General features: G+C 44.1%; 1 protein-coding gene across 1 annotated transcript; it reads right to left on the bottom strand.

The window, feature by feature from the left end:
* Positions 1 to 469: 469 nt before the first annotated feature.
* On the bottom strand, positions 470 to 18,474 carry LOC122935302 (replication factor C subunit 4-like). The gene is made up of 7 exons (XM_044291068.1): positions 18,335 to 18,474; positions 18,064 to 18,207; positions 9,293 to 9,413; positions 8,500 to 8,625; positions 8,050 to 8,130; positions 6,213 to 6,329; positions 470 to 832 (listed from the first exon to the last, which is right to left on the bottom strand). The coding sequence occupies exons 1-7, from the start codon at positions 18,472 to 18,474 to the stop codon at positions 737 to 739; spliced, it is 825 nt and encodes a 274-aa protein (XP_044147003.1). The 3' UTR covers positions 470 to 736.
* Positions 18,475 to 27,794: the final 9,320 nt, after the last annotated feature.

The following is a 27,794-nucleotide window of genomic DNA, read 5'->3' as shown; positions in this document are numbered from 1 at the left end:
TTCTACTTTGGAAGATCCCTGTAGAGGAGTGCACCTGCTGTACTACTGTTAGCTCTGGGAGTGCCATCCTATGTGTTCTATAAAAGGTAGAATGGTTGGTATGGAAACCTCAGGACCCGCATCGGGGAGGGGGACAGGTGCTAAATAACCGGAATTGGAGTCATCTTACTTCTGGTTTTTACAGCGGGGGGGGTTGCCATCTGTGCAACAGTTGTCACCGTCAATGGATGGTGCAGGCCCAGCTCCTGAGCCATCACTGCCCTAAAACAGTATAGCATTGCAAGTTAACTACCTTTCTGCCGCAATTTATTATGGCAAAGAGTAGAGAGGGGTTAAAATCAGGCATGTCCAAACTGCGGCCCTCCAGCTGTTGCAAAACTACAACTCCCAGCATGCCCTAATAGCTGTAAGTATCCCAGGCATGCTGGGAGTTGTAGTTTTGCAACAGCTGGAGGGCCGCAGTTTGGACATGCCTGGGTTAAATAGAATGTCCATCCTTTTCCAAGGCCGTGGGTTCCCCGCCATTCTCTACTTCCTAATGCAGTGATAACTTCCCGACACAAACAAGTAACAAATATCACTAGTATGCCAAAGATCTATATATGAAAAAACATCACTTACAAATAATAAGCTTTACACACGTCCCAAAATAAAACAAGCTTCCAAGTCACTTTTAGCAAAGTTAGCATTTATACAAAGAAAGAAAAAAATAAGTGACTCCAAGAAATAGACTACATTAGCTGTTCTGAGTCATTTGTTGCATAACAACTGCAAAAAGACTGAGTATTTGTAGGTATTCATCTGCTCCATCAGCCAAACACTTGTCCACTTCCTGTAAAATAAAGTACAATAAAACTTCCAATTAAGTTATGAAGGGCAAACAGTAGTTTTTAAAGTAATTTACAGTGGGTTTTTTTTAGTATAAAACCGTTTTTTATCCTTTATTTTGGCTACCATGTCTCCATCTTGCTGCTGCTGTTAACTTGTATTGCTGGAATGGGCTCGAGAGAAAATCACTCTCACACACACCTTGCACCGGACAATATAGTTCCTTGCAGAAGACATTGTACTGTCATGGCGCTGCTCCTTCCCTTACAAGCAGGGCAGAAGCTCCGTTTGCAGACTGAATGTGCAGATCCACCAGTACTCTGAACACCAGGTGGCACCACACCATGTAATACAACTTTTATGATCTATATAATGAATATTTAATAGTGGGGCAACCTGTTCAAACTAAAAGGCTTAAAAATATACAAAGGTAGATTATACAAAGTATAAATGGTTTGCAAGGAGTACTATGCAGGTGGCTCACTCTGATTTGACACGACAGGTGCACAGGTTCAAAGAAGCACCCCCTGATTCTGGTGGATATAGTAAAGATTGGGTAGAACCGGCACTCAACAGTCGGAATACACGTGGAAATTGAATAAAAATATTTATTAAACAATAAACACTATATCCTGTGTGCACCAGGGTAAAATTCATATAAAAAGCATATATAACATATGTGTCAACCAGAAGAATATATATTTCTAGGGCACAAAAATCTAAATGCAAGGCGCAGAGGGCTGCATCCGTGTCCCCCCACTTAGGTAAGGCTAGTGGATCACAGTCGTCTGCGACGGAGCAGGATAGAACTGGTTAAATATTGTGCTTCAAGTATATTCAAAGGTATATATTTACATGCAGATTTCACATAGTCCTAAATGCATACAATTAAAATCTTATGCCACCGTATAGGATATGGGATAAACGATATTCAGGGATGATTCTGTGTTTTACACCATGATTAGATTGTCCATCACCTATAGTAGTCTCAGAGTCTGAGTACACTGTATGCGAAAAGTCAATTGTCTAGCACGTCTGTTATCTCCATGCTTACGCCGCCTCTCGTACAGCGGTTCGGTGTAGTTCCACTTAAAGTTATATTACTCACTGTGTCCCGTGTAAGTTCACTCGGTTAGGTCTGCGGAAGGATTTCTGCCGTGGCGTCCCACGCTTCAGCCTTTCTCTGCTGTGTTTGTATCGGGTCCGGTTTTTTGCTTGGATCCCGTCTCTACTCTCGTGAGAGACCTGTGTTAGCTGTTTCACTTTCGTGAATTTTACAGCACTTCTTTGTCTTACGTGAGTGAGTGGATAGATTTTAGTACATGGCCATGCACCGCTGAGTTATTCTGACTGTTGAGTGCCGGTTCTACCCAATCTTTACATTATACAAAGTAGATTGCTACCAAATTATTCAATAAACGAGTACAGGCCGCTTACATATTAAAAGGGAATCAACTTTATGCTGTCCATACTAACAGCAGCATAAAGCAGAGACAGGAGAGTTGATTTCAGCGGTCTGTCATTTAAAAGTAAGTGGTTGCTGAGAACCAACATCACAATCATTGCAGACTGGGCCTGGAAAAGAGTCCCGGCCACCTGAGAAGAGTCCTGGTTATTCACGATACATACGACAGACTAAATGGGTCCTACAGAAGGTGGCCACGCTATTTAAATATATAACAAAAGTTTCAGAGGTCAAGGAGACCAAAGCGTGACTTGGATCACCTACTGACTATCTTTTATTTTTATTTATTAAAACATATACCTTTATTGATTCTATTTTAAAAAAGAATATCACTCTAATTTTTAAAATTAAAATTCCTCAGAGTGAGCGGTGAGACTGTAGTTTCCACTGTGTATTTCTCTTCTCAATACACATCACTTAGTAGGATAGCACCTGATACACTTTCTCAGGGCTTGCCCTACTGGCCAGTATCTCTGCAGCAACTTTGTATTTAGTTGCCTATAAATCTCTGCTTTAGATGCTCACTAGGCTCAGTCTGAACTAAAAAGTAAATGCTCCCACATCCCTACATGTTTCGCCGAACTTCGGTGTCCTCAGGGGATAATGCAGGTTTGTATTGGAGGGGGGGTCCCTGAATATTATAGGTTCGGTTCCTATGGGTGGGGTTTGAATAACCAATCAAAGCTGAGCTCTCTATGATTGGCATTAGTGACAGCCAATCCCTATTTTGTTCCGGTACCAGTTGTCCACGTCACCCTGCTTGCACTGGTGACGTGGTCTGGCCACTCCCATTCACATCCGACACTTCCTCCCTCCGTCACTTCAACTTCCGCCAGTGACGTTCCCGGGCCTCGGTCGGATGGCGTATGCAGTTCCGGCGCATAGGCATCCACGTCATTCGTCCCTTATTGATGACCTTTTCCTCGGCGCCGGGCACTCTAAGATGACGTCTGTTTTCTATCGTCGTCCCGGATTCCATCTACGCATGCGCCGGTACTTAGAATAATTTTATGTTCTTATGTCCGATATTTTGAAGTATTGCGCCTTGCATATGCGCCTGCGTTCACACTTAGAGAAGATCCTGTAGTCTCTTCATTATAATAAGACCAGGGGTTAAATAAAATATATACCGGTACACCAAGCCCTTGAGTTATATGCTAGATGTTCTATTCAATTATATGCTGGATATTCTATTCGATTATATGCTGGATGTTCTATTCATCAATATTGGAATGCATTAGAATGTTTCTCAATATTGGAATGTCACATTCTCTCTCTATTATTTATACATTATTTCTATTATTTGTACATTATTTATACATTATTTCTCCTGTGGTCACTCTCTATTCTACACTCAAAAAACTCGCACCTGATTTGTGTTCGTTCTTTTTTTTTTTTTAAATATCTTTATTCTATTACTGTAATTGTGCTAGTTTTTAGTGTTATTCATGCTTAATTATTCCTATCTTCTCCTATTTCTGGTCAATCATTTCCTATAAAACGTGATAAATAAATTTATATTTTTCCTTAGTGTTTATTTATTATTTTAGTTATTTTCTCTCTTAATTTTTATTATTTTATGTCTGATTATTATTTCTAATGCTTTTCACTTTAATTTATTATTTTTAACACACCAAAATTATTCTTTTATTTTTAATTTTAATTTTATATTTTTTACATCTTTTTGAGATTGTGATTGTCTCTAGGAGAGAACTGCCAACCATCAGCAGATGGGTGAGAGCCGGAGATTATGAATGACCATGACTCTTCTCAGGTAGATTTTACTCTTATCAAGCCCTGGGCTGCAAGGATTATGATGCTGGTTTTCGGCAACCACTTTTAGCTCATGAGTGACACACCGCTGACATCAGCATTTCTGTCACTACTTTATGCTGCCCTCAGTGAGGTCAGCATACAATTGATGACAGGTTCCCTTTAAAAACAGGAGTTTTACTATATAATGAAGTTATGGGACCTTAAATGGGTTCTCCGGAAATTTAAAATGGCCACTGGTATCCTATCCTAGAATGTGAGCAGGACTGGGTGCCACCATTTGCAGAGATTCCTAGGGGGTGAGGGGGCAGGGTCTCACCACACACACTACACTTTCATATACTACATATTGGTGAGTTTTCCTGTCAGGCTGCTCAGCCATGATCGCATATCATAGGCAGGATTGCATTTTTATCTACTGTAGAGCAGTGTAGTTAGGCCAGCCTTCTCATCCCAGGCACCCCTAGGCAGCTCTGCAAGTGGTAGCACCCAGTCCTGCTCACATTCTAGGACAGGATGTTGGTGGCCAAACCCCTTTGTTTCAATTCCATAGCAGTTTGAAGATCTGGCTAAAAGGATCACAAACAACCGAAATGGGACCACTTATATGCATCAACTAAATTACACTTTCACGCTACTGCAGTTGCCTTAAATTGTTTAATACTTTGTGACTGTAATATTATTACGTGTGGTATACTGCGCCGATTACTGGGTGGCCACCATGCTGGATCCCAACTACAAAGACAAAGTGCTATCCTTAACTCTGTGAATAGAGCGTGATCGGAAGATGCGTGAGTACAAGCACACGCTGGTAGACACGCTGCGATGCAGATTCCATTCCCACCCAACACCGGGGGCTCAGTGGAAGCACAAGGCAAAGGAGGAGGAAGAAGTAGTCAACAACGTAGCTGGGGCACCGCCAGCACATCAGAAGGGAGGGTTAACATGTGGAAAAGCTTTGTCAGCACGCCACAAAAACCAGCACCACCAGCTGATACGGAACGTCTTAGCAGGAGGCAGCATTTCAGCAACATTGTGAAACAGTACGTGTGCACACACCTACACATACTGACTGATGGGTCTGCCCCATTCAACATCTGGGTCTCCAAATTGGGCACATGGCCTGAGATTGCCCTTTACGCCCTGGAGGTGCTGGCCTGCCCTGCGGCCAGTGTATTGTCCGAACGTGTGTTCAGCACGGCAGGGATGGTGATCACAGACAAGCGCAGCCGTCTGTCCACAGCCAATGTGGACAAGCTCACGTTCATTAAAATGAACCAGGCATGGATCCCACAGGACTTGTCTGTACCTTGTGCAGAATAGACATGTATACCGGCCGCACCCAACCATCCTTATACTCCAGCGCAATTTCTCTTTATTATTATTTCTAACTTTTTTTTATTCTATGGTTATTTTAATTCATTTTCCCAATCCACATTTGTTTGCAGGGCAATTGTCCTGCTCTTGCCCCTATTTTGCAGCCCTCTAGCCTTTTCTATAGCCCCAAAGTTCGGGTCCCCATTGATTTCAATGGGTTTCGGGGTCAAGTTCAGGTCCCGAACCCGAACTTCCAGGTGTTCGTTCAACCCTATCTAGCACACATGAGCCCTTACAGGTGTTAGCCCATGATTAGTCCATATATTTGTGTCATCTAAGGTTTTTGACAGAGGCTCCCCCAGTCGGGCAACTATGGGGTGTCAAAGGGTTACCATGGCTGCCAGGGGCCTAATAAAGTCCCTACGGTGCGCCATCCATATCTGACTATTTGGCCATAAAAGGATGCCCTTAGCGCTTGCCTGTCAGTGTAACACTCACAGGCAATAACACTTTGGAATATAGAATATCCAATCAATCAGCAGGCAACAGGTCTTGAGCAGGACAAAACCTCTCTGGTCCTTTGGGTCAAAGCCTGGCATTATGAAAGGACTGAGCGAGCTGACAGCACAGAATAGCCGCAGGAGAAAATGGAATAGTGTTTTTTCAGTAAAGGCACAGCCTGAAAACCTCCATCTAATCGCAGATAACCTGTGTATTTTAATGCATACTAAATGTTTAATCTAGACTAAATACATGCAAAAAGCAAGAGGCTCCTTTTCTAGCATGGCAATTTCACAATGAACCATCACTGCGGTAACATCAGACTTACTGCAAGTTTCTCTGTAATGATCGCCTTCTGTTTGTCAGTCAGATCTTCTCGTTCGAGTATAATATCATGAAGCTGGTTTACAAGCTGTGTTGCTGCATGGCCACTATTTATCAAATTCTTTGTAGATGGATACATGAAAAAAATAAAATAAAAAATTAAAGTTATATAAAAAATAAAAAAAACTCAGTTAAATTTTACAAGTCATAGTTACAGGAACATCTTCAGGGTTAGCACATTTCAATCATTTAATGGGTAACTAATTTTTATATTTTTATATAATTGGATTGGTCTGACTAAGTTTACCTTAGTTCCCTAGTTAATACTTTTGTACAGGTATTGAATTACCTAGTAATTGCAGCATGTTCTTTCCTCCCCCAGGCCTCCGTCTCCTATACACAGAAGACTGAGAACGTAGTAGTGGGCAGTCCCAAATGCTGCGCGCGCTCCCGTCAGACCGTCGGATTAGAATATTCGCAATCAACTACTTAGGATGAAGAAGGTGTGTTTAAGTTACGGATCGACCGATATTGATTTTTTTTTTTAGGGCCGATACCGATAATTCTGTGATTTTCATTTTTGAAAAAAAAAATCCTACACAACTGCTGAAAATGAATGTTTATTGTTAATGTGTAGGTATTTTTTTTTTTTGTTAATCTTTCTTTTTCATTTATATTTAATATTTTTTTATTTTATTTTTTTAACTAACTTAGGGACTAGAACCCTTGTCCTATTCACCCCGATAGATCTCTATCAGGGTGAATAGGATCTCACACTGTCCCTGCTGCTCTGTGCTTTATGCACACAGCAGCATGGAGCTTACTATGGCAGCCAGGGCTTCAATAGCGTCCTGACTGCCATGGTAACCGATCGGAGCCCCAGGCTTACACTGCTGGGGCTCCGATCGGAGGTAAAAGGGGACCCTGTGGCCACTGCCACCAATGATTAATACTGGGGGGCTCACTGCCCCACTAATGTGCCACCAATAATTAATACTGGGGGGCACACTGCGCCAACAATGAAGATAAATATCTCATTTATTCATATACAGGAGGCGGGAGCTGGCTGCAGAATCACATAGCCGGCTCCCGACCTCTACGAGCGGTAGCTGCGATCTGCGGTAGTTAACCCCTCAGGTGCCGCGAATCGCAGCTACTGCTCATAGAGGTCGGGAGCCGGCTATGTGATTCTGCAGCCAGCTGCCGCCTCCTGTTCAATTTGAATGAATAAGTTAACATTATTGGTGGTGCAGTGGCCACAGCCCCTCCCCTTCTCTGTCTCTTCATTGGCGGCAGCGGCAGTAGCAGCACAGGGGGGAGGGAGACACTGCTTCCTTCTCCCCCGTGCTGCTGAGGGAACAGGGAGCGCACAGAGCAGCGCGATCTGTGTTCCCCATACGTTATCGGAATATCGGCAAAATAGATGCCGATACTGATAACAGTCAAAATCCTGAATATCGGCCGATATCGGTAAAACCGATAATCGGTCGATCCCTAGTTTAAGTCTGAACAAAGCTGATTGGTTGGGGCGAGGCTGCGCGTTCCCGAGATGAGCCAAATGAATTCTGGGTAGTTAGGGAGGTCTTAGCCTTAGGTTAAGGGCATCGGCGGCCATCTGAAGATATGAGAAGATAGTCAGAAAGAAGTCTTGTGAGGAGCGGTTGCTATGGACGGAATCTTATTAAACAAGTGGTATGGGAACACAATTTGTGATTATGGATTACCACCACAGCAGCAACAACATATGAAAATAGAATTTTGAGTGAATATATGACATTTATCCTTTAAGAAGGAATTTACTATGTGTAGTGCATGGACCAAATAGCAAAAGATTTTCTAACCTTCACTACAATTTCTAGCTTTTCAAAAGATCCGCTCCGACAAGCTGCCAAGACTCTTTCAAAGGTTTCCTTAGGGATCACCTACATGAAAAGAAAACATAGAAGACGGGGAATGGTGAATCAAATGGTTTTCTTAAAATATAAATTGTATCTAGATTTTAACAATTTAATACCTGGCTTCATTTTAAGATGACTAATAACGATAAATTGACAAAATGCACAATAATGAAGACCTCCAACAGTCTTTATATTATTTCTAATAGAAAAGTACAAGGATCTTTCACGGACAAAAGTCTAAGCACACACAAAGTATAGATGCACAAATCACAACATATACATATGTCACCAAAAAAAGGAAGACATCTCATAAAACCCAGGTACGAATTCTAAAACAAATGAACCACCGAGAGGAACAGTACTATAAAAAAAAGAGTAGAAGCTGCATCTTACCCCGGCTATTTCAGTTACCACTTGTTCTGTAATCTCCTTGCCTGCAGTAAGCCTGGTGGCACTTTGTAGGAATGTGATTGCTTTCCTCAAGTCTCCTTCTGAAACCTCAACCAGATGACTTACGGCCTACAAAAAAAAAAAAAAAAAAAGCCTATAAATATTTATTTAGGCTTCAGGTTTGCCTCGAAAATCATAATACGAAGTTTATTTTATTCCCCCCTTATTTTTTTGTTTTAAGAGGGAGAAAGTCAAAGAGGTGGGTGTCGCTCTGTCTCCTCCAGGCCAATATTTCAAATTCCAAATTCAATAACACTAGGAAATAACTACATCAGTTTAATGGACAGTAAACCTTAAAAATAAAACTATTATAGAAATATGGTAAGATACAAAACTTGAGTTTGAAAATCCCATTTTTTTTTCAATATAGTGTCTGAATGCCTATTAGATGATTCCAACAGAAATCCGAAGTGATTTTTTATTTTCTTTATATTGTCCATCTCTATACAGCACCCATTTTGATGCTGCTAGGGGCAGGATCTGTCCCTCTATTTACAAGGTAAAATATTCACACACACACGCACAACACAAACCTGCTATAAGAAACCACTCTGATATTATACTGCCCAGTATATATAAAAACAGCAAGCAGTGGAGATGCCCTCCTGTAACAGCAAGGTAGAGAGGGGAGATATCCTATACACTGAACATGTGGTTGTCACACTGTCTTTAAGTGACTAACCTAACTGCATGTGAACACCCCCCCCCCCCCCCAAAAAAAAACAACAACACATACCTCAGTTGTAATTTGCACATTTTCCTTTTTGCAGATATCCAGAATTCTTTGGGTTTGTATGCCATCTGCCAGTGGTTTAAATCGAAACTTAGAACATCTCGATGTTAAAGGTTCAATAATCCTACAAAGAAAGATCCAACATATTAAAAGTAAAAATGTGTTGTTTTTTTTTATAGAAAAACAAAAAATAAAAATAAATTAAAGGCCATTATTACTCACCTCCTCAATCCCTGCTGCTCTCCACTTCCTGTTCCTAGCTCAACACAGGAAACTGTATGGAGCAGCCGCTCAGCCAAACCCTGGCGGGAGCAGAAGTGATCCTCCTCAGTAATTGGCCAAGCAGGCATTCCAAGCCATTTCCTGTGTGTGGACCTGGTACCAGAAAGTGGAGAGCAGAGCAGCATCAGAATAACGGACCAATGAGTGTTTTTTTTTTAACCCTTTCAGTTTTTTTATTTTTATTATTGCATCTCCCAAGAAAATTCTTTTAAAAATACTTTCATCAGAAAGCACTATTGATAGTGCACAGTGGCAGATTAAAATTGGGGCGTTTGGGTCTGTAGCCCTGGGCCCGGCATCGCTGGGGGGCCCAACACCAACCCAAACTACGGTGGGGCATGGGAGCTCAAAATTTCCTGTCCCGCCGATCACTGCTATAGGCTTCAGGATTATTAGGCCTGAAGCCTATGTGGTTGTAAAAGCCCAGCGCAGACGCGCATGATGACGTTCTCACGCACGCGTGACGTGGTGCAGGGCTTTTCTGTACGCGCGCCTGCCTTACCATCACGGACACCGGTAAGTATTAGCCTTTATATTTTTATTTTTGTGTGTGTCAACTTTGGGGGGCCGGAGGGGGCATATTACTGTGGGGGCAAATCATTTAATAGTAAACTTTGTAGAGACGAGATGAGGCTGAAAGAATGTGTAATGGCGTTCTGGGTCAGGCGCAGAGGAAGTGGAAAGAGAAGGTCTACATGACAGGAGATGTTACTGGATGTAACAGGTATGTGGTGCTATATTCCCCTATATGTAGAGCTGGCTCACTACTGCGACCTTCATCTCATCTTCTCCTCCAAGTCTTTTTTTTATTATAACCATATGCATTTTAAATGTGGCAAATTTGTAACAGCCCAGATAAGTGATAACTTTGTGTGCAGATAATGTAGTAGATGTTCCCTGCAGCCCTATGTAGTACCCTGCATAACACAATAATTCACCGTGTTATGTGGGGTGTTACATAGGACTGCAGGTAACATCTATGACATCTGTACTCCGAGAGTTATGAGATGGTGGGTGTCTGACTCCTGGCACTCCGCCAATCAGCTGTTTGAGGAGATCGCGATGTTCTAGTGAGCGCCGCAGCCTCTTGCTCCTTACCAAGCACAGTTCTGTCCATTTGATAGCACTGCGCTTGGTATTGCAGCTCAGACCCAATCACTCATATGGGACAGCGCTGCACCTAGGCCATGTGAACGATGAATGTGATGTCATGTGGCCTAGGAAGAGACTGTGGCGCTCACGAAGCACCGCAGCCTCTTCATACAGAAACATTTAATTGTTTAATTTACAATTAAAATGGAAGGAGGGGCCCAAGTTGGGTAGACAGCCCCGGGCCCATCTTGCACTTAATCTGCCTCCGATTGCACATATACCTTGTCAAAATCTGGTGCACTGTCAAGTTTTACATCCATTTATGAAGCAAATGCACCAAATAGAATAGTCTTTAATAAACTGAAGAAACTATGACACATATGTAGCATAAGGTGCTATATACTTGACTTTTCGTATTTTGTTACATTACAGCCTCAAGTTCAATGTTTTTTTTTATCAGAATTTTATGTGATGATCAGTTGAGGAAGGGATAAGCTACATTTCCCGAAACACGTCTGGTAAACGCCATACACCTGTCGAAATTAGTCGCATGGCCATGCAGACACTACCATAATATTTGGAAGACTGAATATCCAAATTTTTGATACGACATAGTAGAGACGTCATCACCGGACGAAATAGGAAGTCACGCGAGTACGATCCCGTATATATATAATTTATTTTTTATTTTTTATTTTTATTGTGAATCAAGCAACAAATAGGACAAAATAACAGAAAAAGTCAATGTGCATAAATATTCCCCCCCCACCCCCAATAGTCAATACTTTGTAGAGCCACCTTTTGCGGCGATCACAGCTCCAAGCGGTTTTGGATAAGTCTCTGAGCTTGCCACATCTTACCACTGGGATTTTTGCCCATTCCTCCTTGCAAAACTGCTCCAGCTCCTTCAAGTTGGATGGGTTGAGCTTGTGAACAGCAATTTTTAAGTCTGACCACAGATTTTCTATTGGATTGAGATCTGGGCTTTGACTAGGCCATTCCAACACATTTTACATGTTTCCCCTTAAACCAAGTGTTGCTTTAGCAGTGTGTTTGGGGTCATTGTCCTGCTATATATATATACATATATATATATATATATATATATATATATATATATATATATATTTGTCGTCAAGGCTAAATACGAAACTTGGGCAGCGTGCCTGCCTGGAACCTAAACCGGCTGGGGTGTGCCTGGAGCCGGGTATGAGAGTAGCCTAAAAGGGGGCTACCCTAAGGAGGACCCTTGAAATGAAAGGAATGGGTGGGTGGGACCAAGAACCGGAACGCCCACTGAGATGAGGTAGGTGGGGGTTTAAAAAGGCTCAAGCCCCTCCCACAAATGCAGGCTGAACCTCAGCCTTACCAACTTGTGGTCAAGGCTAAATACAAAACTTGGGCAGCATGCCTGCCTGGAACCTAAACCGGCTGGGGTGTGCCTGGAGCCGGGTATGAGAGTAGCCTAAAAGGCGGCAAAAATGACAACAATATAGTTAAGGTGCAAGACTTTATTACCTTATAACACCAATGACCGAAACGCCTGCAAAATCTCCACCTGCGGGTTAGGTATGTATCTGGCGAAGCAAGACGAACGCCATCTCCCCATCTTTCGGATGACGTGGGCGGGGACCCCACGTCGGGAAGCCACGGAGGCTGCTCCAATGCGGAAGGAATGACCGGATATAGCTCCTGAGTCCAATCCTAATCCAGCAGCCACCGTGCGGATGTGGCTGATGAATTGCGCCGTGGTGAGAGCTCCCTTGAGATGGGGTAGCAGAGGGCTGTGAGGTGGCGCATCCCGGAGGGAGAGGATGAGCTGGTCAAACACCTGTATCGGGCACCATTCATTACTAGTGGGAAAAAACTGGACCTCCACCGGGGGGCCAGTTTGGCTGGTTTTGGTGGTAATTATCTTCAGCGCGTAATGGTCAACATCCCTCACCAGCTGCTCTCTGTGCAGGCTGCACCGTCCCGCCGTACTGCACGTGAACTCGCCTGGCCTAAGGAAGCCGTAAAACGCTAAGTACATGAAAAACTCCTGGAAGGTTTTCAGGCCTGAAAGGTAGTTCCTGGCCGTGTTTGGGGCAAGGGACTGCTGCGCCAGGTCCCTTGCTGAAGAGACGAGCATGCCTAGTCCATTGTCAGGGAACTGAAAGGCGGGGTGGGATATCAGCGCGGCTCGGCCTCCGGCATGACCTGGAAAAAGAGTTCGAAATTAAATCTAGACAGCGCGTCGGCTGCTACATTCTTCTCCCCCGGAATGTGGCTACAATGCACGTGGAAGTTGTGTGACAGGGCCAGCCAAACCAGCTGGCATAAAAGCGCCATGATCTTGGGGGACTTGGCCCTGCCCTTTGCCAAGATGTCGACCAAGGCCTGGTTATCTGTTACAAACATCACCGGCAAGCTAGCCCAGAGGTGGCCCCATGCCTGAGCAGCTGCCACGATGGGGTACAATTCCAACAGGGAGGAGGTGCGGATGGATTCAGCCTCCTCTAAGATGGTACTGGGCCAACGATCCACTAGCCACTGGGAACCCCAAATGGCCGCGTAGCCGCAAGATGCAGCTGCGTCTGAAAAAATGGTCGGGCAGGAGGAAGACCAAGGTGATACGAAAAAGGAGACGCCGTTCCATCGGGACAGGAACAACTCCCACATGGCCAGGTCTGCCATGGCCTGGCCGTCCAACCGGATGATGCTGTCCTGTTCGGGTGCCGAGGGAAGAAGCTGGAGCAGCCTCGACACGAAGGTTCTCCCCTGGGGCATAATCCTGGAGGCAAAGTTGAGCCGCCCCAGAAGAGACTGCAACTCGACTCTAGTGAGGCACCCCGTGGCTGCCGCATGGGAAATGACCTCCCGACACTGAGTGAGCTTCTCCTCTGGTAGGCTGACTTGCAACAGAACCGAATCCAGGACGATGCCCAAGAATGAGACCCTCGTGGCAGGACCCTCAGTCTTTGACTCTGCGATCGGAACAGCCAGACTGGCGAACAACCCGAGGAGGACGGTGAGTATGCCGGACCCGCCCTGCGGATCCTCGACAACAAGAAAATCGTCGAGGTAGTGGATGACCGACCGGAGGCCCCCGTGATGGATCAGGATCCAATGTAGCGCCTTGGCCAGCTGGTCGAATAACCATGGGCTACTCTTGGATCCAAACGCGAGCCTGTTGGCGAAAAAATACTGGCCGGCCCACTCAATGCCGTAGAATTGCCATAACTGCGGTAGGATGGGAAGGAGTTTAAATGCATCCGCGATGTCAACCTTTGCCAGCCAAGTGCCCCTACCATGCAACAGGATGGCCTGAATGGCGTCGTCCACCGAGGAATAACGCATGGAAAATTCTTCCGAGGGAATCAGAGAATTAAGGCTCGGAATACCGGACACATGAGGGGCGGACAGATCATAAATTTATCATTTTTTTTTATTGGTGTTCTTCTTTGCCACTAAGCCGATGGGGTTAATGCGCCACGAGGAAAAAGGGATGCGTGGGAACGGGCCTATGAGGAACCCCTTGGATACTTCCGACTGGAGCAACTTGCTAGTTGCTGGAGGGTCCAGGGTGGCAGACAGCAGATTCCTGCCCTCCCAGGGCACCTGCGGCAGAGTGATGAGCCCTGTGTGGAACCCCTGGCGGACCGTGGGTGGCAGGCGGACCGTGGGCGGGCCCTGAAGCACAGGGAGCAGACGTGGAGTGACCTGCAGCTGGTATATGAGCACCCCCCTGAATTAAAGTTATTGCAGACCTGGCTCTTCCCCAGGTAGACAATAGGTCTGCCGAGCTTGTCCGTGGAGGGGTTGGATGGAAATGACCCGGAGGTCCCCGGGATGGCCCTATCCTGAGACGGGTGCGCGGTATTGGGACACCATTCAGAGGAGTGAAAAATCGACTGACACGTCGCACAGTTGGGAGCCCTGAGGCCAGCGAAGTGACGTCAGAAGAGCTCGGTGTCAATCAAGGACCAGCTGGTGACATACTGGAACTGGGCCAGAGCTGCCGCCGCCTTAGCTGCAAAGGAACGGTGGTAGTCATAGAAGGCCGACCCACCATACTTGTTCCCCAGGTCAGTGACCAGGTACAAATAGCTGTCCAGCTCCTCTCTTCTCTCTGGCTGTGCGGTGCAGACGATGTCCCTGAAGAGCCTGAAGGCCAGGACAAATTCCGGGATGGTCAACTTGTGGTTGAGCCGTGAATTCTTGGCCCGATGGACCACGACACATCGCCACAGTTGATGACCCGGTTCTCGGGTACATCTTGAGCGGCAATGAGGATTGATGCCAGATTGACATCTTTTCCCGCCAGGATGTCTCTCTTGAGGTTATCGGGAATGAAGTGAGAGGGGGACACTTGTGGAATGGGTCTTGGCGTACCTGTAGCCAGCCAACCCGATGTAGATGGAGTCATCAGCGGAACGGGAGCCGGGGATACCACGGGTGGCCGGGATTGGAGCTCCGAAACCCTTGCCCGAACATCCGCCATCGAGTCCACCAGGGAATTCAGGGTCGACTGTAGCTGCACCCGGTGCTGGGGCTGGTCATGAGCAGTTTGTATAGCTCTGCCTTTCTTGCGGTGGACGGGTGTGGAATGCCTCTTCGGTTTAACTCAGCCAACAGTTTTGGGATGGTCCAGCTCCGAAGGGATGAGGGACCCGCTTGGCTTGACACGATCGAGCCGGAGATGGAAAGGCCGTCCTCCATATCCGAGGCTCGAGACATGGCAGAGCAGCTAAAAAATACAAGGCATGACAAAATAAAGGGAGAAGAAAAAAAAAATGCGGAACCAGGCGAACTGGCCAGGCTGGGCGCACCCTAAGGCCAAGTAACCATCCGAGCGCATCGGATCGGACACCTGACCGAAGAGAACCGCCTGAGCGTACCAGGCGGTTGACAGGAGAGAAGGCGCGTAGCCATGAAATAGAGGCTGCGCGTAGCAGCGGCCCGCGAAGGGCAGTGGTAAGCCATTAACCTAGGAGTTACGGAAAGCAAGAACGACCAGGGAAGAAGCCGAAGGACGGCCCCTTTGGGAGACTTGAAAGCCGAAGGACAGGTGCGTGAACCCGTGTGATAGACAAGAAAAAACGTGACGACCCGGGCGTACCAGGAGTGAACCGAGCCCTGGGCGTACCAGGGAAGGAGGAGGCGCCACCAAACCGTGACCGGACACCCGACTGTGCCCGGCAGACAAAGACTTGGCGACATGAATAAACACGGTGGCCTGGGCGAACCAGGAAGACCAGACACCCTGGACGTGACCAGGTGCCCGAGGTGGGATGGAGCCGGTCACATGGTCCTATGTGGGACACCCATCCTTTTATTAAAGCGAACCTTTCACCTCATTTTCACTATATAAACTAGCAACAGTACCTTATAGATTATCTTCAGTGTGTTCTTCTACATGTTAGAGCCGCTTTTCTGCGCTGTTTATTCTTGTAAAAATCGACTTATAAAGTTCTCATTTCCTGCTCCTGAAGTCACGGTACAAGTCAAGGGGGGTATCCCTTCCCTCACCTCTGGCCGTACCTCCCCTGCCCTAACGCCGCCTCTATGCGCTGTAATTGACAGCCGGCACAGTCGCCGGGACCGCGCTTGTGAATCCTGCGCATGCGCCGTCCTCCTCCTTTTTTGAGCTGAAAAAAAGGTGTGCAGTCCTTTGTTTAACACGGTACACAGCCATATTCATAAAAGATGTAATACCAGCTTTAGGCCACTTTACCATGGGCATACATTGCATCAATATCTGCAAGTCAAATTATGTAAACTGTGCAAATCTTCTCATAGTTTTTCCTGTGTAGGATCCAAAGAATTGACACCCTACATATTTAAAAACTGTACTGCATGTCAAGTGACTAGCGGAATTTTTTCCTCAGCGTCTGGATGAGATTTGATAACATTTCATCCATTTTGCTGCTACTGTATAATCTGATGAATTACTACACACAAATCCATAAAGGAAAATTTGCTGCTCTTCCTCTATGCTGTTACACACTTAATATTTACATTATTGTAGATGGGAATTTACATAGTTTATTCTTTTGTACCATTTGGTAATGCACTTGTTTTTAATGTTCCCTTCCCTGAGATCTATGACTCCTTTCCTTTGTAATGCTCCACCCTTCTTCTGGAGTACAGAGCTTCCTGTGTCATGGATGCAGCTAACAGGCCACATGTAACAGGGACACATGTATTCTTCATGGTACGCTAAATAAAGTATCATCTTTTGATCGCATAATACTGAGATCCATTCATTCTGCTGTATCCTGTTTGATGTACAGAATAAAGCAACTTGTGGATGAACACGGTATTGGAGAGTTCAGCTATCTTATGAGTATTGTCCGCAGTGATTATATCTGCTTATACAGGCCAGGCATAGAGGTCTTACAAGGGATAGCTCGCCATCACAACAATCGGAGTCAGAATACCTTCTATGGTCATTAATATCAGTTTGGCAGGAGTCCGACTCCTGGGACCCCCTGCCGATCAGCTGTTAGAAGAGGCTGGGAGCTTTGTGAGCACCGCGGCCTCGTCCTAGGCTAGGTGACTCCACCGTTCATTGGTAACATGGTTTAATTGCAGCTCAGCCTGCCCCATTCAAGTGAATGAGGCCGAGCTGCAATACCAAGAACAGCCACTATACAATGTACAGCACTGTGCTTGGAAAGCTGCTGGGAGCCTGCTGCACACAAGATATCTGTGAGCACAACGGTTCCCTGAACTAGCTGATTGGCAGGATAGTTGGGACTCGGACCCCTGCCAATCTAATAATAATGACCTATCCTGAGAATACCCCCTTTAAAAGTTGATCAAGTAATAAAAGACCTTTTTTCCCCCAAACAGTTTTACATCCTATGAACCCAATCCCAGGTCACAAATCATGGCCTAGATAAATTTGTCTTTAACTTATGACTGTCATCCAGAAAAACAATGACAAACATTTGTAATAACACACGACAAAGATGTGTAATGCGCTTTTCTCATGGACTCAAAGCACAGGGATAGTTATGTGACTGGGAAGACAGTGGTCGCCAATCTCTACCCACAACGCACACTAGGATTAACTTCATAGGAAGCCAATTTTCCTATCTGCATGTTTTTGGAGTGTGGGAGGAAACCACACTACCTGGGGGAAACCAATGCAAACATGGGGATAACATACAAACTCTATGCAGATGTCATCCCTGGGCGGATACAAACTGAGGACCCCAGCTCTGCAAGGCAGCAGTGCTAACCACTGAGCCATCGTGCTGCCCACCTGATCTTTACAGACTAACCATGAAATCTCTAGTGTATAGCCAGCTCAAGACAACTGGTTGGCCTAAATAGGTCCTGCAGTATTACTAGAGAGTAAGTGGGTTGTTTATAATGTGCCAATGAGACTGTCCGAAACAAAGAGAACTTACCTACTGACATAATTACAAATGAGACAAAATCGAGTTGTTTTAGACTCTTTTTCCATGGTGCGCCTCAAAGCAGCCTGTGCAGCTGATGTCATAGAGTCGGCTTCATCCAGGATAACGATTTTAAATGGGGGGCAAGGTTTGCCACTGCAAACAAAAGAAGAGAAAGTCATATGCAGAAAAGACAGAAGCCCTAACTGCCCCATGCTGATATGGCCATAAATCTACCAAGTTGCTATTTATTTCTAAATTCTGCTTTGTGATGTACACTGACAAAACATGAATCTTATACAGAATATGAAATACTACGTTACTCTGCATTTGTATGTGGTTTATTTCCATACTGAGCTGCTTACTGGGAGTAAGTGAATGAAGAAGCTGCTGTATGGTAGGACACATACTGACAACATCCATCCCAAAGCCTTAGTCCCCCACCCCTCATTTGATCCACCGACAAGTAGCTCCTACAGTTTTGTTGTCCACCACCCCACAGGTGTCACCTACATTGCACAGGTCGGTCTCTACCCAACCATTCCCAAGCGCATAGCAGAAGGAAAGCTAGTGTCAAAGCAAACATTACATGTCCTGCCATTGACAACCAGCCACCATCGGCTTTGCCTGCAGTGCTGTCGATAACGAGAAACCCGGGCTCATACAGAATGGAACTATATAGTCTCTAGTGAAGAATCCAGGTTCTGTTCAGGATCTGATGATGGTCAGGTTTGCGTGTAGAGCCCTTCAATCCTGCCTTAGCTGTGGAGCAATGCACTACCCCAACTGCTGGTGTGATGATCTGGGGAGCCACTGCATACATCAGTCAACCCTAGCAGGGTTCCAGACAAAAAAAATAAATAAAAAAAATATAAAAATTTCAAGGAACCGTTGGCTCCTAACCTGAAAAATTTAGTCGCCAAATTTAAAATACATATACCGTATTTTTCGCCCCATAAGACGCACCTTTCCCCCCAAAAAAATGGGGGGGGAAATGCCCCTGCGTCTTATGGGGCGAATGCTGACAGCTTAAAGGGAGTCTGTCAGCACATTTACCCCTTTTTAACAGTTCCCATAGCGCTGTAGCCGCAACACAGATGATTAAAACGGTACCCTTATATGCTTTTGTGGACCTTTAAAACTGCCAAAAACGAACTTGATGCATATGTAAATGAGGGCTCGCAAGTGCCCAGGGCGGCGTCCACCGCGTTGGAGCCCAGGCAGCTCTGCCTCTTCGGCTCTTATCCCCGCCCAGCCTCTTTCTCTGCCCGCCCATCTGTTTTCTCTCCCCCTCAGCGAGATCCCGCGCCTACGCGATAACTTCCTTAGCCGGGGTATGCGCACTGCGATGCCCATTGCTGACACGGTGTCGCAGTAGCTTATGTGCAAAAGCATATAAAGGTACCGGTTTAATCATCTGTGTTGCGGCTACAGCGCTATGGGAACTGTTAAAAAGGGGTAAATGTGCTGACAGACTCCCTTTAACATCGCAGTCTGCGATGCACGAGCGAGCGGGGGAGGGACTAGGAGGAGGAGCTGGGGGCCGGCAATTGCGGCGGGGCAGTCACTGTACTATAGCCCCGCTGCTCCAGTGCTGCACAAATATAAAATGTCTTATTCAATTAAAAATGATTACACATGCCCTCTCACTCCTATTATTACCGTACATCCTAACAGCTTCAGTAGAATGCCGGCAGGTAGGCCGGGCGGCAGCGTAACTCCCTGATGTCACGTGCCTGCGACGCCTACTTTATGAATAAAGCAGGCGGCGCAGGCAAGTGACATCAGTGAGTGGCGCGCCGGCCGTCCGGCCTGCCTGCATTGTACAGAAGCTGTTATAGTGCCGTACATCCTAACAGCTTCTGTACAATGCAGGCAGGCAGGTAAGGGGTTCCCAGGAAAGTCTTCGCCAGATTGAAGCACTTTCTTAGCCTGCTCAGCCGCCAAATTTATTATCAATTGAGCATTTATGGAACTAACTGGGACACCACCTACAGCAGCTTACAACCTATATGCCCAGCTGAAACTAAATGTGCAGCAGCATACCATTCAGAGCCTGTATGCTTCCATACCCAACTGTATCTCATCTTCTATCCAGGTGAGAGGTGACCCAACAATGTACTAGAGCCTCCTTTCACTTGTACAGTTTTCCCTAATAAACGTAAATTATATATATATATATATATATATATACACATATACAGACGTGGACAAAATTGTTGGTACCCTTTGGTCAATGAAAGAAAAAGTCACAATGGTCACAGAAATAACTTTAATCTGACAAAAGTAATAATAAATTAAAATTCTATAAATGTTAACCAATGAAAGTCAGACATTGTTTTTCAACCATGCTTCAACAGAATTATGTAAAAAAATAAACTCATGAAACAGGCATGGACAAAAATGATGGTACCCCTAGAAAACACAGAACATAATGTGACCAAAGGGACATGTTAATTCAAGGTGTGTCCACTAATTAGCATCACAGGTGTCTACAACCTTGTAATCAGCCATTGGGCCTATATATATGGCTCCAGGTAATCACTGTGTTGTTTGGTGATATGGTGTGTACCACACTCGACATGGACCAGAGGAAGCAAAGGAAAGAGCTGTCTCAAGAGATCAGAAAGAAAATTATAGACAAGCATGTTAAAGGTAAAGGCTATAAGACCATCTCCAAGCAACTAGATGTTCCTGTGAGTACAGTTGCACATATTATTCATAAGTTTAAGATCCATGGGACTGTAGCCAACCTCCCTGGACGTGGCCGCAGGAGGAAAATTGATGACAAATCTAAGAGACGGATAATCCGAATGGTAACAAAAGAGCCTAGAAAGACTTCTAAAGAGATTCAAGGTGAACTTCATGCTCAAGGAACATCAGTGTCAGATCGCACCATCCGTCGTTGTTTGAGCCAAAGTGGACTACATGGGAGACGACCAAGGAGGACACCATTGTTGAAAACGAATCATAAAAAAGCAAGACTGGAATATGCCAAACTACATGTTGACAAGCCACAAAGCTTCTGGGAGAATGTCCTGTGGACAGATGAGACAAAAATCGAAGTTTTTGCCAAGGCACATCAGCTGTATGTTCACAGACGAAAAAATGAAGCATATCAAGAAAAGAACACTGTCCCTACTGTGAAACATGGAGGAGGCTCTGTTATGTTCTGGGGCTGCTTTGCTGCGTCTGGCACAGGGTGTCTTGAATCTGTGCAGGGTACAATGAAATCTCAAGACTATCAAGGAATTCTAGAGAGAAATGTACTAGCCAGTGTCAGAAAGCTTGGTCTCAGTCGCAGGTCATGGGTCTTGCAACAGGACAATGACCCAAAACACACCGCTAAAAACACCCAAGAATGGCTAAGAGGAAAAAATTGGACTATTCTAAAGTGGCCTTCTATGAGCCCTGACCTCAATCCTATTGAGCATCTTTGGAAGGAGCTGAAACATGCAGTCTGGAAAAGGCACCCTTCAAACCGGACACAACTGGAGCAGTTTGCTCATGAGGAGTGGGCCAAAATACCTGCTGAGAGGTGCAGATGTCTCATTGACAGTTACAGGAAGCGTTTGATTGCAGTGATTGCCTCAAAAGGTTGCGCAACAAAATATTAAGTTAGGGGTACCATCATTTTTGTCCATGCCTGTTTCATGAGTTTATTTTTTTACATAATTCTGTTGAAGCATGGTTGAAAAACAATGTCTGACTTTCATTGGTTAACATTTATAGAATTTTAATTTATTATTACTTTTGTCAGATTAAAGTTATTTCTGTGACCATTGTGACTTTTTCTTTCATTGACCAAAGGGTACCAACAATTTTGTCCACGTCTGTATATATATATATATATATATATATATATATATATATATATTATATTATATTATATATCTCATCATTACTTTCACACAAAGTTTCATTTGATTTTAAAAAAATAAACTCCTTCTTGGTGCGTTATTTTTGTTATTGAATGTAACTTATTGTACAATCAGGTAACGAGAACAGTATTCTAAGGGTACTCACCCGAAACGCGTCAACGTTTTGTCATGTATGAGGTGGCTATGTCCGTTTTTATCAACTGATTAATAAAGAAGAGCTAAAAGAGGACCTCTATTGTCTCCGGGACCTTTTCATTTACTTCAAGCCTGCCAAGGGAACACTCCCCTAGGGCCCCAGGAGCCGGGATCATTCAATATACCAGAAAGGTGAGCTGGATCAAAGTTCCTTTCAAATAGAACATCTCTATTCTCAACATCGTATGGCTATAGTAAGTAGAGTATATGATATGTACATGCTAGGTCACATCTCTGTAAATCAAGGGGAGGGTGAAGTGTGGAGAGCACAGTGGTCTTACAAAAGCTTGCTCCAAAGATTCATCCCTTCCCCCTGGTGCTCCAACGTGCTCATTTGCATATGAATAAAACACAGAAATCTATTCAGCTTTTTAACATACAGACAAAGCATCGTTTTAATCAGCATGGTCAATCCTACCAGGAAGTATGGCTGGATTAATAGGGTTGATTATGCTGACAGAGGCTCTTTAAGTTATGACGAGGCCTTTGCCTGATCATAAAATACATGCCTCATTCGGCAGTGCAGGCCCTAACAAGACCGACGTAGCACACTCTGGTCTCGATAAATCCAGGCCGAAGTGTCAAAACATAGCGAAATATAAATATTCTCTTAGCCTAAATGTTAGCAAACAATTGCAACCTATGGATGGACTCTATGAGGGCATGTATTAAAGGGGTTTCTGCTATTTTATATTGATGACCTATCCCCTCCCCCCACTGTGCAGTGTTCGCTGTGAAATCTGTATACCAGTACAGCCATACAAAGAAATCATTGGGCCCCATAGCAAGAGTCTGAATTGGGCCCCCCTAACTCAGCCCACTACCCACACTGGCCAATCCCACCACCTGTCCTGGCTCCTCCCCTGCCACACCCCCTTTGTATTCCAACTGACCCAGAGAATAAAGGGCACAGGTCAGTTTTGCTGCAAAGGGAACACCGTAGGAACAAAACCCGTAAAACAGTAGAGGATTTTCTTTTTTTTCAATTTCACCCCATTTGGAATTTTTTGCCTGCTTCCCACTTCATTGCATGCCATATTAAAGTACAACTTGTACCGCAAAAAATAAGCCCTCATATGGATATGTGAACGGAAAAATAAAAAAGTTATGGCTCAAGGAAGATAGAAAAGAAAAATGAAAATGCAAAAATGAAAAAACCTCCGGTATCTTAATGGTTAAAAGGGTTATCCAATCCCTATTATGCCCCCAAAAATGCAACAATTTTTCACCCTTATGGCCCCAGAATACGTCACATGCCCCTTCCCCTCACAGCAATGAGTTCCCCTCATGGCATCTGAGAGTGTTAAAAACCAGAAGTGTGGGATTCGTCTTCAGGCGCGCTTTCCCCCAGCGGAGATCAGGGAAAGCACCCTGTTCTAAAACTAAGCCACAGCCTGAACTAGGCTTCCAGGCTCATTGTTAGTATATCCCAGTTTAGGCCACCAGGTGGCAGCACTAAACTGTGATATACAGTCGCAAGAAATAGTTAGTGAACCCTTTAGAATGATATGGATTTCTGCACAAATTGGTCATAAAATGTGATCTGATCTTCATCTAAGTCACAACAATAGACAATCACAGTCTGCTTAAACTAATAACACACAAATAATTAAATGTTACCATGTTTTTATTGAACACAACATGTAAACATTCACAGTGCAGGTGGAAAAAGTATGTGAACCCCTAGACTAATGACATCTCCAAGACGTAATTGGAGTGAGGTGTCAGCCAACTCGAGTCCAATCAATGAGATGAGATTGGAGGTGTTGGTTACAGCTGCCCTGCCCTATAAAAAAAAAAAAACACACACCAGTTTTGGGTTTGCTTTTCACAAGAAGCATTGCCTTATGTGAATGAAGCCTCGCACAAAAGAGCTCTCAGAAGACCTACGATTAAGAATTGTTGACTTGCATAAAGCTGGAAAGGGTTATAAAAGCATCTCCAAAAGCCTTGCTGTTCATCAGTCCACGGTAAGACAAATTTTCTATAAATGAAGAAAGTTTAGTTCTGCTGCTACTCTCCCTAGGAGTGGCCATCCTGTAAAGATGACTGCAAGAGCACAGCGCAGACTACTCAATGAGGTGAAGAAGAATCCTAGAGTGTCAGCTAAAGACTTACAAAAGTCTCTGGCATATGCTAACATCCCGGTTAGCAAATCTATGATACATAAAATACTAAACAAGAATGGATTTCATGGGAGGATACCACAGAGGAAGCCACTGATGTCCCAACAAAAAAAAAATGCTGCACGTTTGCAGTTGGCACAAGAGCACCTGGATGTTCCACAGCAGTACTGGCAAAATATTCGGTGGACAGATGAAACCAAAGTTGAGTTGTTTGGAAGAAACACACAACACTCTGTGTGGAGAAAAAGAGGCACAGCACACCAACATCAAAACCTCATCCCAACTGTGAAGTATGGTGGTGGGGGCATCATGGTTTGGGGCTGCTTTGCTACATCAGGGCCTGAAGGAAAAATGAATTCCCAAGTTTATCAAGGCATTTTGCAGGAGAACTTAAGGCCATCTGTCCACCAGCTGAAGCTCAACAGAAGATGGGTGCTGCAACAGGACAACGATCCAAAGCATAGAAGTAAATCAACAACAGAATGGCTTAAACAGAAGAAAATACGCCTTCTGGAGTGGCCCAGTCAGAGTCCTGACCTCAACCCGATTGAGATGCTGTGGCATGACCTCAATAAAGCGATTCACACCAGACATCCCAAGAATATTGCTGAACTGAAACAGCTCTGTAAATAGGAATGGTCTTGAATTAATCCTGACCGTTGTGTACGTCTGATCTGCAACTACGGGAAACGTTTGGTTGAAGTTATTGCTGCCAAAGGTTCAACCAGTTAATAAATCCAAGGGTTCACATACTTTTTCCACCTGCACTGTGAATGTTTACATGGTGTGTTCAATAAAAACATGGTAACATTTAATTATTTGTGTGTTATTAGTTTAAGCAGACTGTGATTGTCTATTGTGACTTAGATGAAGATCAGATCACATTTTATGACCAATTTGTGCAGAAATCCATATCATTCCAAAGGGTTCACATACTTGTTCTTGCAACTGTAGTGATTCCTATACAGACTAATGGAGCAATTTACATCTGATGAATGTAAGTTGTGGTCCACTTGTGGGACCTAACAAAAATTAAAAAAATGTAACATAGTAACGTAGTATATAAGGCTGAAAAAAGACATTTGTCCATCCAGTTCGGCCTGTTATCCTGAAAGGGGTAGTGAGGTAGAATCCAATTTTCCACACTTAAGGGGGTGAAAAAATCCTTCCCGACTCCATTCAGGCAATCAGATAACTCCCTAGATCAATGACCCATCTCTAGTAGCTATAGCCTGTAATATTATTACACTCCAGAAATACATCCAGGCCCCTCTTGAACTCTTTTAGTGAACTCACCATCAACACCTCCTCAGGCAGAGAGTTCCATAGTCTCACTGCTCTTACCTTAAAGAATCCTCTTCTATGTTTAAGTACAAACCTTATTTCCTCCAAGCGCAGAGGATGCCCCCTCGTCACAGTCACAGTCCTGGGGATAAATAGATGATGGGAGAGATCTCTGTACTGACCCCTGATTTATTTATACATAGTAATAAAATCTCCCCTCAGTCGTCTTTTTTCATAAGTGAATAACCCTAATTTTGATAATCTTTCAGGGTACTGTAGTTCCCTCATTCCAGTTATTACTTTATTTGCCCTCCTCTAAACCCTCTCCAGCTCTGCTATGTCTGCCTTGTTCACCAGAGACCAGAACTATACACAGTACTCCATGTGTGGTCTGACCAGTGATTTGTAAAGTGGTAGGACTATGTTCTCATCATGGGCATCTATGCCCCTTTTAATGCAACCCATTATCTTATTGGCCTTGGCAGCAGCTGCCTGACACTGTCTTTTACAGCTTAGTTTGCTGTTCACTAAAATTCCTAGATCCTTTTCCATGTCAGTGTTATCCAGTGTTTTACCATTTAGTATGTACGGGTGACTTGCATTATTCCTTTTCATGTGCATATCCTTACATTTGTCAGTGTTAAACCTCATCTGCCACTTCTCTGCCCATGCCTCCAATCTATCCAGATCCATCTGTAGCAGTGTACTGTCCTCTTCCGTGTCAATTACTTTACACAGTTTAGTGTCATCTGCAAAAATTTATATTTTACTGTGCAAGCCTTCTACAAGATCATTAATAAATATATTGATGAGGATAGGGCCCAGTACTGACCCCTGAGGTACTCCACTAGTGACAGTGACCCAATCTGAGTGTGTACCATTAATAACCATTTCTATTACTGAGCCAGTTACTTACCCACATACAGACGTTTTCTCCCAGTCCGAGCATTCTCATTTTATATACTAACCTTTTATGCGGTACAGTGTCAAATGCTTTGGAGAAGTCCAGATATACTACATCCATTGATTCGCCGCTGTCAAGTCTAGAACTTACCTCCTCATAGAAACTGATTAAATTAGTTTGACATGACCGATCCCTCATGAAGCCATGCTGATATGGCTTTATTTGCTTATTTTCATTGAGGTGCTCCAAGATAGCATCTCTTAGAAAACCTTCAAACAGTTTACCTACGATGGATGTTAAACCTACCGGCCTATAGTTTCCGCGCTCTGTTTTTGGACCCTTTTTGAATATTGGCACCACATTTGCTATGCGCCAATCCTGTGGAACACTTTCTGTCAATATGGAGTCCTTAAATATCAGAAATAAGGGTAGTAGCTTTTATTTCTCCTCATCGCTCTCTGCAACTCCCCCCTCATTACTCTGTAAAGGGTTGACACCTTTCAGATTTATACTTTTTACCATTTATGTAATTCAAGAACATTTTAGGGTTAGCTCTATTTGGCAATTAATCTCTCGGTCTCTAGTTTGGCTGCCTTTGTTTTTCACATATTTCATATTTTTTAAGTGCTTCCTCACTACCCTCCTGTTTTAGAGATTTAAATGCTTTCTTTTTGTCATTTATTGCTTTCTTTACAGTTCTATTTATCCACATTGGTTTCTTCTTGTTCCTTAACCTTTTATTCCCATACGGTATGTACCTCTCACAATTAGATTTTAGGATGCTTTTAAAACTATCCCATTTTGTGGCTGTATTTTTATTTTTAAGGACTTTTCCCCAGTTAGTTAGGCCTATGGCCTCTCTTAGTTGGCTAAATTTAGCTTTTTTGAAGTTTGGTATTTTTGTTCCTCCCTGAAGAAACACTCTTTTGAATGATAATTGAAAGGGTTATTACTTTATGGTCACTATTTCCCAGGTGTCCCCCAACCTGCACGTCTGTTGTTCTGTCAGGTCTATTGGTTAATACTAAGTCCAGTATGGCCGTCCCTCTAGTCGGGTTCTGAACCAGTTGGGAAAGGTAATTGTCTTTGGTTATTGCCAAGAACCTGTTTCCTTTATGAGATATGCAAGTTTCAGTTTCCCAGTCTATATCTGGGTAGTTGAAGTCCCCCATAATAACCACCTCATTATGATTTGCCGCCTTGTCTATCTTGTTTAGAAGTAGATTTTCTGTGGACTCTGGTATATTAGGTGGTTTATAGTAAACTCCTATTAGTATTTTATTATTGTTTTTGCTTCCATGTATTTCTACCAACAGTGACTCCACATGTTCAAGTCCCTCACTTATATCTTCT

The sequence above is a fragment of the Bufo gargarizans genome, chromosome 4, assembly GCF_014858855.1.
Source record: "Bufo gargarizans isolate SCDJY-AF-19 chromosome 4, ASM1485885v1, whole genome shotgun sequence".
Classification (NCBI taxonomy): Eukaryota; Metazoa; Chordata; class Amphibia; order Anura; family Bufonidae; genus Bufo; species Bufo gargarizans.
The sequence above is the reverse complement of the archived record's forward strand: the minus strand, read 5'-3'. Positions and strand labels throughout refer to the sequence as shown.